The following is a 12185-nucleotide window of genomic DNA, read 5'->3' on the forward strand; positions in this document are numbered from 1 at the left end:
GGCAGTGTTGCCACACTGTGGCATAGGCCTTTGGTGAGCACAGTGTACACATCCTAATGGCCATGGCTTTGGTGTTCTTCCTCACCTCGGCTTTGCTGGGCATTATTTTGAGGCTTTGGCTGAGAATTCAGCAGTTCTATATGGAAATGCACAAGTACATGCAATTGCAAGTGGAGCAGCTGAGTTCTTTCATGTCTCGACTTCTGCACACTGTGGAGCAGGGGAGCCAGGAGCAGAGTGAAGTGTCCAAAGGAGCCTTGCTCTTTGCAGCCTTGCAGCACTGGCTGCTCTGGGCCTTTACTGGGCTCCTTGTCCTGTTTGCTGGGCTCAGCTTTAGCCTGCGTAAAAAGAGATGTAAGCTGGGCAATTGCAACAAACAGGAAAGCTCCCCAAGTGAGGAGAACAAGGAGGTGGAAGACGACAGCGACTCTGACGAGGCATATAACATGGGCGGAGTTTGGGCTGTAAGAACCCAGTGGCCAGGACCGTACAGGGCTGAAATGTGCCAGGTGGTGGAGGAGCTTGTGGAAGATCTTCTTCGAGTCTGCCGGGGAGGCACTTGCTACAGCTTCACCCCACGGCTGCAGCAGGTCATAGGGGTGACCTGCGTATACGATGGATGGAGTGCCTGTGAAGACAACACCCTCTACCGCCTGCTTGTGCCCCTGAGGCCTCCCCCTGGGCACACCTTCCACCTGGAGCTGGGCAATGAGGAGGAGATGCGCACCAAGAAGTCCTGTGTGCGTGTAGAGCTAGAATGCACCTGTGAGAGGGAGCGGCTGCTGGGAGACATGTTGTGCCTTATCCATCATGCTCAGGAAGAACTGAGAGAGAAACAGGAGCCCAGCCTGCTAGAGAACTTCTGCCAGGGCTCCTACCTACACGTGGAGGAAACAGCCCACTGGCTCCAGAACAAGGTGAAGGAGGCTTGGAGGTGTCTGCCACAGTCTCGCAACTGCCATCTGATAGTGCTGCCCTCCAGCTGCTCCTGCAAGGTGAAGTTGACCACCCCCTCCAATGAAACTCTCACCATGGAGTTACTGCTTGGGCTGCAGCTGGATGACTCTGGCACCTTCTTGAGCCTCGAGTAGGCTGAAGCCAGCTTCACCTGTGGCCCAAACATTGCACTGTGGCAGATGGTCTGTAGACCTGTGTCTTTCTGCTCTTGGGCACAGGCTTTTCTCTCTAAGTTATGAAGATGGTTGGGACTTTGTGATGACAGCTGTGCACATTAACCAAAGATTTCTTCATGGATATCCTTAGTTACCAACATGGGTTCACTGACTATGACAATTCCACACAAAGAGTACTGGGATCTTTCTCAATAGTTAGTCGAGGATGATATCTTTTGGACATTATACTATCAATAACACATCATAATGGTCCTTAAGTATTCTGTTTCTGATTTTTGTCTATTGAACAGCTCAATTATTAACTGCATTTACAAATGTTCTTTTATCTAGACACATAGAGTCATGGAATAGCCGAGGTTGGAAATGATCTTCAAGATCATCAAGTCCAACCACAACCTAACCATACTACTCTAACTCTAACAACCCTCTGCTAAATCATGTCCCTGAGCACCACATCTGAAAGGTTTTTAAACACTCAACCACCTCCCTGGAGAGCCTATTCCATTGTTTATCCACCCTTTCTGTAAATAAAGGTAAATAAATTCCCAGTTAGCCAGAATTGTCGAAGAATGATAGAGTGTGGCTTGGCAACCACATCTGCCAACTCCCTCAGCACTCCAGGGTGCAATCTATCTAGCCCCATGGACTTGCAAGTATCCAGCTTTTGAAGCAGATCCAAAACCATCTCATCATGGATTATGCAGGACTTCTTCTGTTCCCCATCCCTATCTACCACCACAGGGGGCTGTGTTCCCAGGGAGTAACAAGTCCTACAGTTAAAGACTGAGGCAAAGAAGGCATTAAGTACCTCAGCCTTGTACTGATCCTTGGTCACCAAGCTGCCCTTGGCATCCAAAAAGGGATGGAGATTTTCCTTAGCCCTGCATTTGCTACTGATGTATTTATAGAAATATTTATTGTTGTCCTTCACCTTAGAGTTCAAGTTCAGTTCTAGCTGGGCTTTGGCTTTCCTAATTTTCTTCCTGCACAGCTTCACTACATATTTGTAATCGTCATAAGTAGCTTGCTCATTCTTCCAGGGACCATAAACTTTCCTTTTGTTTTTGAGTTCCAGACAAAGGTATCTGTTCAGCCAGACCATCCTCCTTGCTCTCTGGATAGTCTTCTGTGAGTTGGGGATGATCAGCTCCTGCACTTTTAAAATAACTTCCTTAAAGTATTCCCAGTCTTCCTGGGCTCCTGTACCCTCCAGAACTGCTTCTCAAGGGACCCTCTCAACCATGGTCCAAAAGAGCCCAAATTCTACCCTCCAGAAGTTCAAGGTGGCAGTTCTGCTGACTCCCCTCTGTGGTTCAACAAAGATCTAAAAATCTAGCATCTTGTGATCACTTTGCCCCAGACAGCCTCCAACCTTTACATCCCCCACAAGCCCTTCTCTGTCTAACAAACAGCATGTCCAGGATTTTGCTTCCTCTTGTTGGCCCCTTCATCAGCTGTGTCAGGAAGTTATCTATCTCCCATATACTCTAAGAACCTCTGGGACTGTTTCCTATATGTTCTAATATAAATCCAGCAGATGTCTGGGAGGTTAAAGTCTCCCACAAGAATAGGGGTTAGAGACCTGAAGACCTCACCCAACTGTCTATGAAGTGTCTTATTCCCCTCTTCCTCCTTGTAGGGTGGCCTGTAGCAGACTCCCATGATAATGTCAGTCTTATTTGCCTTCGCTTTTATTCTGACCCTTAAGCTATCAATCCTATCATCATCACCATTAATTTCCACGTAATCATATTCTTTCTTAACATAGAAGGCTATACCACTGCCTTTCCTTCCTTGCCTCTCTTTTGAAAAGTTGGTAGCCATCCATCACAGCACTCCAGCTGCGCGAAGTCATTCCACCACATTTCTGTGATGGCGACTATACCATAGCTTTCCGATTGCACAGTGGCCTCCATTTCCTCCTGCATGTTCCCCATGCTGTGTGCATTAGTGTATAAGCACCTGAGCTGGGCCACCTTTTGAGTGGGAGAAGACCTAAAACCGTCTTGATAATACTCAGGTGTTTCCATAGCCACCAACCTCACACCAATGCTTGTGTTCTTCCTTCTCCTTCACCAGGGCATAAGACTATGGGATCTTACTAACACATCTCCCTCCCACAAGCACTGTCATTTTACATATAGACTGCTTCTTAGTGACCCCAGTTACACTCCCACCCCCCTTCATATCTAGTTTAAAGATCTATCTTTAAGATATATCTTTAGGAATTAACCTTCCCAACTCCCATTGTAAGATCCCTTTCCACCAGTGGGATAAGCTATTCCTATCGGCTGCCAGCAGGTCTGGTCTCATGTAAATCAAGCAGAGGTCAAAAAACCAAAAGCCCTGCCAGGCAAATTAGGCTCAGAGCCAGGTATTAATCCACTGACCCATCATGCTTGGTCCCTCATTACTCCCTATAACTGGAGGGATAGGGAAGAATATGACTTGTGCTCCCAAACCCTTGACCTGTTGCTCCAAGGCTTGGAAGTTCTTATTCATAGCCTTTAGGGAATTTCTTCCTATATCATTGCTGCCAACCTGAAACAGGGGATAGTAACCTGAGGGCCGAACTAGGAAAGGAAGTTTCTCCCTTACATCTTTAACCTGGGCCCTCAAGAGGCAGCAGACTTCCCTGTGTAGAGGTTCTGGGCTACATATGGGTCCTTCGGCTTCCTTCAGAAGAGAGTCATCAATGACAATGACTCATTATTTTTTCTTTGCTGAGGTTTTAAGTGTGGTCCAGCTAGACTTTGGTGACACTTCCAAGTGGGAAGAACCATCCTCCCCACCATTATCCAGTTGTCCCTGCAGAGCACTGTACTTGTTCTGCAGGGGCAGCTGGGGAGGTAGGGGAATCACTAGGCAGGTGCACTTGCATCACCGAGCAGGGGCCCTTTTCCATTGTCCACTGCCCCCCAGTTCTTCACCACTGTTGTTAGGGGGAGGAGAGGACAGGAGGTTCGCTGTAGCAGGAACACTATCTGCCTGCCAGCTTCCCTCTGTTACCTGTTTGCAAGGTGATAGGGGGTGCTTCATGTGAAACTTCAGCTGGCTACCTAGATCTCAGGGTTAGTAGGGAGTGCTACCACCAATCAGTCTCCCTCTCACACTCCCTAATGCTCCTCAGCCTCTCCACCTCCTCCATCAGATCAACCACAAGGCTGAGTAAGTCGTTTAGATGTCTCCATTGCCTTGCATTGCAAAGCCCAGGCTCTGGCACCCACTGCTGCAAGAGACCTGTGCATAGCATGTTGTTGTGGGATTTCTGTCTGTGTCCATATTTTTCTTGGCAGCAGCCTTCCTTTTATGTGTGCATAGGACCTCAGTCTGGGTCATAGAATCATAGAATGGCCTGGGTTGAAAAGGATAATGGTGGTCATATAGTTTCAACCCCCCTACTATGTGCAGGGTCACCAGCCACCAGACCAGGCTGCCCAGAGCCACATCCAGCCTGGAAAAGTTGAGAAATTGAGTTGCACAGGACTGCACAGAGAAACAATTGGAGAAAAGAAAAATTCAGCTGGAAGATCTGGGAAAATGGATGTAACATTAGTAGGACTGGTATGTTAACATTTGCTATCTTTCTCCTCATAGTTTAATCTACTGCATTTTTAGCTTGCTGTGTACTGAAAAGCAACAGTATTCTAAGTTATTTCCTGTAGTTTTAATGAAGAAATTGCTGAACTCCCCAAATCCCTATGATAGTGAATATATTCAACCTGAAATCTCGAAAGAGAGTCCAAATTTTGTGCCTGATGTTTTCCAGCTGCTGGATGCAGGCTATTGTAATTGCTCTTGCACAGTGACAGTGTGATGCTGACTCATTGACTGCTGGCTCCAGGCAGGAGAGGGGCAAAGGAGAGAGTGAATCACTTCTGATCCTCAGGAACAGAGACATGGTTGGCTATCTACATATCTCTGTATTGTCATGGATGTGCATTTTTAGCAGAAAGAGAGAAAATATCCACAATCCCAGGTGCAAACCCTTGTGCATCAAAGGCATTTGTGTATCACAGGGCTGTCAAGGTGCATTTTTTCTTCATTAAACCACTTAAAATAAAACTAAACCATTACTTATTTCCTTTTTTTTTTTTCATTAGGATCTCGCATTTAACTGCTTTTCTTCTCCAGAGGTTATTTTGTTTTGTGTTAGGTTTTCTCTAACAGATATTTCTGCTGACAATCTCACTTTTTTTTTTTTTTTGTCCTCTTAAGTATATAATAGGACACTTAGGGAAGTCAATAAGATTTGGGAAACCACTTTGACCTGTCTTTACTTAAGCCAGATCACAGTGATGTTAAATGAACTCCTTTTAATAATTCATCCCAGCAGAATCTGGTTTACTTTTAGCTAGCTCTTACAGAAGAAAAAAGGGTTTTGGCTTCTGTGCTTCATCTTGCAGAGCTGATGAATTGCTCCCAGGCTGCTGTCCAGATGCTCCTCCAAACTGAACTGCTACGGAAAATCTTCCACATCTTCCTCTCTTTTCTTCTAGACAGCCAAAGCACAGTATCTGCATGCCTTATGTCAGCAGCCCTGATACAGGCAGTGATAAATCAAAAAGTCAATTATCTGCTCATTTTAAGAAAAGGAAAGCTCTTCACCTTCTGATGGACAGGATTAACTAAGCCTTCTGTCTTTGGTCACCATTGGTGCCAGGAGATCTCAGGTCCCCATATGGTCACTGGACAGAGGAGCTGTGTTATGCATCACAGTGTTTGGGACTGTACTAGGATAAATGGGTTTTCCATGTGTTGTGTGGAAAAAATTCAGATTTGCTAACATTGACAAGTAAAATGTGGGAAAGCAACCTAAACAAAAGAGAGAGAAATAACAGTGGCTTTCCATGGACACAAAATGGCCTCTATTCAAAGCACAGAAAATGAAAATAAAAAAGAGGGAGATGAATTTGGCAATATGCGTTCATATGTCAGTATCACCTGGAAAAGAAATGGTGTTTATTTTCTATATCTGGGATTGTGGAGGTAGCATGGGTTCAAGTCATGTAGCAGCTTCCATGAGGTCCAGGGAAGAGAGGCAGGGAGGTCTCTCTGCAGAAGCTTTTTGGTGGAGGGACCATCTTGCAGAAGTCAGTGCTTCTCTTCAGCGTAACTCCAATACAGAAAAGCTGATATCTGTCCCTCAAAAGTGTAATGGCAATTAAAAAAGAATCACAGAACCTGAAAACTGGAGTAAATTTGGGTTAGTCACATGGGATATTCTCTTATGCTATATGTTCAAATACCTTTAAAGCCTTATGTAACATCCTTATTTTTGTAGTCCTACTGCTCTTCTGTCTGTCAGACAGAAACTGCTTTTTACCATCTGACAGATGCTCTTTGGGTTGGCTGGGGTAAAATCCAGCTTTCGGAAGCACTTATGAGCAGCCACATGAACACTACCTAGGGCTCAGAAGAAGCCGAGAAAACACAGGGCTTCAAAAAACACTTATTTGGATTACACTTTGGCTTCAACTTGTGAGCTGCACCAGCAGGAAAAGAGAAATGGAAATGTCAGAAAAGGTTGTGACCTTTAATATGTATGAGCATTTATGGAAAGCAAAAAATAAAACACCAAAAAATGTCTAATATTTATGCACCAGCCTGTAGCAGTGTTCTTTGCCTTTGGTGAAATGACTTCACCACAGCAGCCTGCAGCCCTGCTGTGCTATAGTGGTACCTGACCTTGGGAGCCAGCACTAGCAGGGCAGCTGGCAGTCACTGCTGCTGCTGCTGGTCCCCAAAGGGACCCCGGGTGCCACCAGGAGCAGGTTTGCTTGGCTGCCCTCAACACCATCTATGAGCATGGAACACAGGATCCATAAATATGGTTTTGTCTTTGAGAGTGGAAAGCATTTTGACAGCACACATCAGAGAAGTACATGTGTTTGTCCTTTAGCATCTTCTTTTAAGGTGGTTGTCCAGCTGTTTGAGGGATTCATGTTATACCTGAAGATATCAGATATAGCCACTGCATTTAGATTATGAAAATACTGGAATGTTTTCTGTCTATCTGCTTAAAAGTGCTGTTCTGAAAATAAAGAAGTCTAGAATCAATGCATCTCAGGATAAAAACACACAGACCTGCAAACGTGTAATACAGTGCCTTTAGAAATCACGTAGTAGAAACTATTTCTACTTTTTTCTACTTTTTTCTACTTTTTTCTACTTTTTCTACTTGAGTAGAAAAAGAAGAATAAAATATAACAAAGTAACAAACTTTATATTCTTGCTTTCTTTTTAGCAAATGCATTTTTATACATGCACATGCATGCATTGATCCAGTAGATGTTTTCAAACATTCTGAAGTATTCTGAGGTGTAATTGACGTCCTTGTAAAACTGCCAAGGTATCTTTTTTTTTTTTTTTTTTTTTTTTTTAAATTCAAAACTGACACTTCTTCAGGCAGTGTATATTTAGATTTGGGCCCAGGAGTAAGATGCTGGTTGTAAACATTAGATATAAAAGTTATCTGAAAGTCATTAGGATATCACAGATGCTCTTTTCAAACAGTCACTGGGTAGCAAAACATCAGAAGATTTCTTCACGTCTGGATTAACCAGGTTGCAAAACCACCCTAATGAAGTTGGGAAATGCCAGAATTAGATACCCTTGCAGCACTGTTGGCACTTACTTTCCCATGGTTAAATGCGTTATGACATAGGTTTTGACTTTGTGAGGCTATATCCTTCACCTCCCCAGCCCAATCCTATTTCCATGAATGGGAAATAATTTCCTATTTTCATTTATAGCACCCATGTTTCATGCAGAATTCACTGCTCTGTGTCTAAGCTGAATGCAAAACCATGGAGGTTTCATGATTTTCATTTGATATCACCAGTGCTATCACCAGTGTCCAAGCACCCCCATACATCTCCAAGTTTCCCTTCACGAGAGTGTGGCGAGATGAAGCAGCAATTACCCACATCCTTTACCACAGCAAATTATGGTGCAGGGAGACAGAGGCCAAACTTTCAACTGATTTTTCAGAGCCCATGTACAAACAAATCTGGAGAACCTAAAGCTAGAAGCTTCCCCCCAGTGCCCCATAATATGAGGAACCAGAGAAATAAGGTTTATTTTCCAAATGTGGAAGTATTCATCTCTTTCCTGAGATTCAGGATTAGTACTTTGCTACTACTAATAAAGAGGAAATCTGCTCTTTGCAGCCCCAGCTCTCCATGTGCAGTTCTTCACCCCAGTAAATCACAAAACAATTTAGATCAGGGGAATTATCCTGCACCTGCTCAGAGTGGGCCAAGCTTAGATGACTCAGGGCTTGCCCTCTCGAATTTGGAGTACCTCCAAGGATGGAAACCCCACAACCTCTCTGGGCAACCTGCCACCAAGCTTGGTGGAGCTGAACAAAGCCCTGAAGTAAAGCCTTGAGTGACCTTGAAGAAAATACATAATCCCTGCAGCCTTCCCTTCCTCATAGATACAGCGTGGGGTGGATAAAGCAATCAAACTTCAGAAGCATTTGGTTACACTCCTGATGTATGCTGTAGATGTGCCAATGAAAGACTATACCAGCAGATTTTTCCTCATAAGATATACAGTTCCTAGTTGCCTAGTGTTAGAAATGTTGCTGTACTCTATTTAGAGACGAGAGTCCCATTTTCTAGGTATAAAATTAAATGAAAAGTTCAGAGACGTCTGAACATAATGCTTTGCCATCTTTGAGGCGACATCATGTCCCCATCGCAGCCACAATAATATTTGACACTGCCACTGTCACTAAATGCTGAAGTTTTCAATTTTGATTAAAGGTGCAAAAAGAACTGTGCTGTCAAGCATCATCTTGATGCATCAGCAGCACGTAACATGTCTACAAGGCAAGACCTGACAAATTTAAAATGGTGGCAATTTTTGCCAAGGTGTTAGCTCTTGTTCTCTGCCATTTTTCATCCCTGAAAAACGCTGCCATTTGCTTTCTTTATTACAAGCTTATTTGCCTGCCTAACTCTCTCCCAGTGGTGGGCTATATCATGCTTTCCACACACCTTGAGCTTGCTGATAATTTCAGACCTGTCAGGACCAGCTGGTTTCTCTGCTACTTCAGCTCTGTGGTCAGCTGAGCAATCATTAACCTATAGGGCAAAATTCCCAGCCTCTCTCAGGCCCAGCATGCAGAGATACAGAAATGCTATGCAGGGACACAAACTTAAGCAGTAGGAGTGAGGTTTTAATCCTGGGTTCAGTATCAGCTATTTTCATCAAGGCTGCTGAGACCCAGTGCCAGTCCAGCTGCTCCCTTCTTCAGAAAGTATAGCATGGATAAAGCACGATAATCATTGGATGTGACCCAGAATTCTTCATGTCTTCGGGTAATGCCAGAATGTTGAAAATGCCATTATTTTGCTCCCAGGGCAAAAAAGAGAAATGTGCAACTTACCAAGACAACAGAAAGTCTGAAACTTGCATTTTCCAGTCCAAATATGCGCTTTCTGTTCCCAGCCTGTTTTGATGTAGAGCGTGGTGTGCTCTGCGCTGTTGAGAGGGGAGCAGTGACATCCTCTTACAACAGCTGGCTCTGAAATGCCAGACTGACCAAAAAGGACCCACAACCCCTCTCCAGTCCCCTTGTTTGGGTTGGCAACACACATCTGCCCCGGGAAGAGAGTCAAGAGAAGCCCAAACATAGGCCTGCCCTGCACTCTGCTAGCTGTGTGAGCAACCCCTTGCTCACTAGTCCTGCTCCAGCTACTAAATTCCTTGTCTTCCACAGGTCCAGGCTGCTCTGAAAAGAGTTTCACTTCCTCCTTCAAGTTGTATCTTGGCTCACTTTGAAATAATGGGAAAGCCACAGTTATTTTTAACAGCACTCATCAGCTGCATTCTGCCAATGCCAGGCTGCTCCACCCGCGGTGATGCTGCTTGTAAGTACCGGAAAGGGTTCACCTTCAAGGATGACGATTTAATTACAAGTGCAGAGAGCTATGGCCCAGTATGTCAGAGACTAATGGAGGAGCTTTTCTGCTCAGTGGAGAGTAGCTTGCCAGTGCAGCCATTCATTTCTTTAGGCATACGATGACACACAACTGAAGCTGTTAACAATTGAAAAGAAGAAAAAACACCTTATTAGAGTCCAGACAAGGATACTGCAATAAAATAAATGGCTTTTGGTGCTTAATCTGTTTGTATGTAGGTTCAGGTGTGATTATGTACTCTGCCACCAGCTGTAATTAAGCTTTCCCTTTGCTCCTGACCTTGGGGCTTAAATGTAATTTGTCCTATAGGTAAGACTGGTATGAGCTCAGTGTTTTAATGTTCAAATTGATTTAGACTACATTCAATTTAAATTTTCTCATGGAAGCATATAATTTTACTATTACTAATGTCGGAGCAATTACCCAGAGGTGAAGAAGCTGGCACAGAGCAGAGCCTTACAGCTCTCTTAATACCTTCCTTCACAAAAAAGTATCACTGCCCAGTGCTTTTGGGATAGAATAACTCACCTCCAAAACAGTTCCAGTGAGCTCCTGGTTTCCTGCATGTCTCTGGTTCCCCAGGTGCATGGGAAGTGACAGTTGGACATTGTTCATCAGCATGGTGATGTTCAAGGGCATGGGTAGGCTCCTGCACCCAAGGGTGGGAGATGCTGCCAGGCAGCAGAGATTAAAGGAAGGGGAAGAATTTCCCTAATGTGAATGAAGCTGCACTGAGAGAGTATTTCTGTGCTTTCCATCCACCTGATGTGCTCACTTTAGGGAATGCTGCAGGACCATCCACAGCAAGGCTGTGACATGGGTCAACGCGTGCTTTGTATTTCCATGTCCCCAGATGTAATGCTGCCTTCCCTCCCTACTCCCCCGAAGGCCTCCATTGCACTAAAAATAGCACCAGAACCACCAATTTCCTATTGAACTGTTGAATCAAGTGAATTTTGCCATCTCACCATGATTGGCACTGTTAAAAAAGCATACTGGAAGAACTTTAGAGACAGTTTATCAGAACTTGAGCAATATTCCCTAATGATGTTACTGTATGCTGTAGTTTTGGTGATGCATTTCCTTAATGACTGCATTTCTTTGAGTTTTTAATCTTGTTTCTGTGTTGTCTTTTGGATTTCTCTATTCTCTCACCATTGTGTAATGTCCTTTTATGAGACATCTATCTTACTTGTTTTCAGCTGAGAGTCTCCAGGTCTGAACCACGTTGTTTTTTTCTTTATATTTTCTCACTGAGTCTTGGATAATGAAAGTCTGACAGATTCAGACTAAGACCTGTAGGTTCCACAGTTTATCTCAAAGTAAAGCAATTTTCTTCCATACTCGAAGAAATTGATTGTGGCATAACACTTCCAAGAGTGAGGTTTCAAGCTCAGTCCCAGAGATTTCAAAATCTAAACTTATGTTGATCTTTCCTTAGAAGTTTTATTGGTTTCCAATCCAGCAATGCCAGAACAAGCACCTGACACATCCTTCCTACTGAAAACCACAAAAAAGCACATCCCATAGAGACAAGTGTGCATTTAGATCCCCATTAGTGCTGCTGCACAAGAAACTGCCACCTCTTGGTGTGACTGTGTCAGGTTGGCTCCAGATGTGAATTCTTGCTGGAGAATTTACAGTAGTATTTATACCTGGACAGGAGGTGAGTCTCCCTTTGCCCTTGGGATGCTCAGGTAAGCTCAGAGAAAGTTAATGGTGCAAAACACTCCAAGGCTGGCCATGAGAGCTCATTAAGCAGATGCTGTCACCTAAAATAACCTAACACTAAGAAGGAGCTGTTCAAATTGTGTGTTTATTTGGCTCTTTCCATTTATTTATTTATTTACCTATTTTAAAAGAGAACTCCATTACTTCCTTTGCTAACATTCTTGGCTTCATCCACTTTAAAGCCTGAGTACCTGGTTTAGCATTTTAGGCAGCTGAGCATCTAGGCAAGCATTTATGAACATGCTTTGTTTCAGCTCTTGTGAGACCCCACCTGGATTATGACATTCAGCTCTGGAGCTCCCAGCACAAGAAGGACATTGAGCTGTTGGAGCAGGTCCAGTTGAAGATGATCAGAGGGTTGGAGCACTTCCCCTACAAGGATGGGCAG

General features: G+C 44.1%; 1 protein-coding gene across 1 annotated transcript; it reads left to right on the forward strand.

The window, feature by feature from the left end:
- Positions 1-279: 279 nt before the first annotated feature.
- LOC146762603 (inositol 1,4,5-trisphosphate receptor-interacting protein-like 1) lies at positions 280-1390 on the forward strand. The gene has a single exon (XM_085536799.1). It carries the CDS (start codon positions 447-449, stop codon positions 1089-1091), a length of 645 nt encoding a protein of 214 aa, XP_085392925.1. The 5' UTR covers positions 280-446; the 3' UTR covers positions 1092-1390.
- The last annotated feature ends 10795 nt before the right edge of the window (positions 1391-12185 follow it).

This window comes from Coturnix japonica, chromosome 1 (genome assembly GCF_054131305.1).
Source record: "Coturnix japonica strain WE chromosome 1, WE-NBRP24, whole genome shotgun sequence".
NCBI lineage: Eukaryota > Metazoa > Chordata > Aves > Galliformes > Phasianidae > Coturnix > Coturnix japonica.

Bases quoted from the DNA above. Each gene is read 5' to 3' on its own strand.
- LOC146762603 (XM_085536799.1), top strand. From the start codon at position 447: ATGGGCGGAGTTTGGGCTGTAAGAACCCAGTGGCCAGGACCGTACAGG.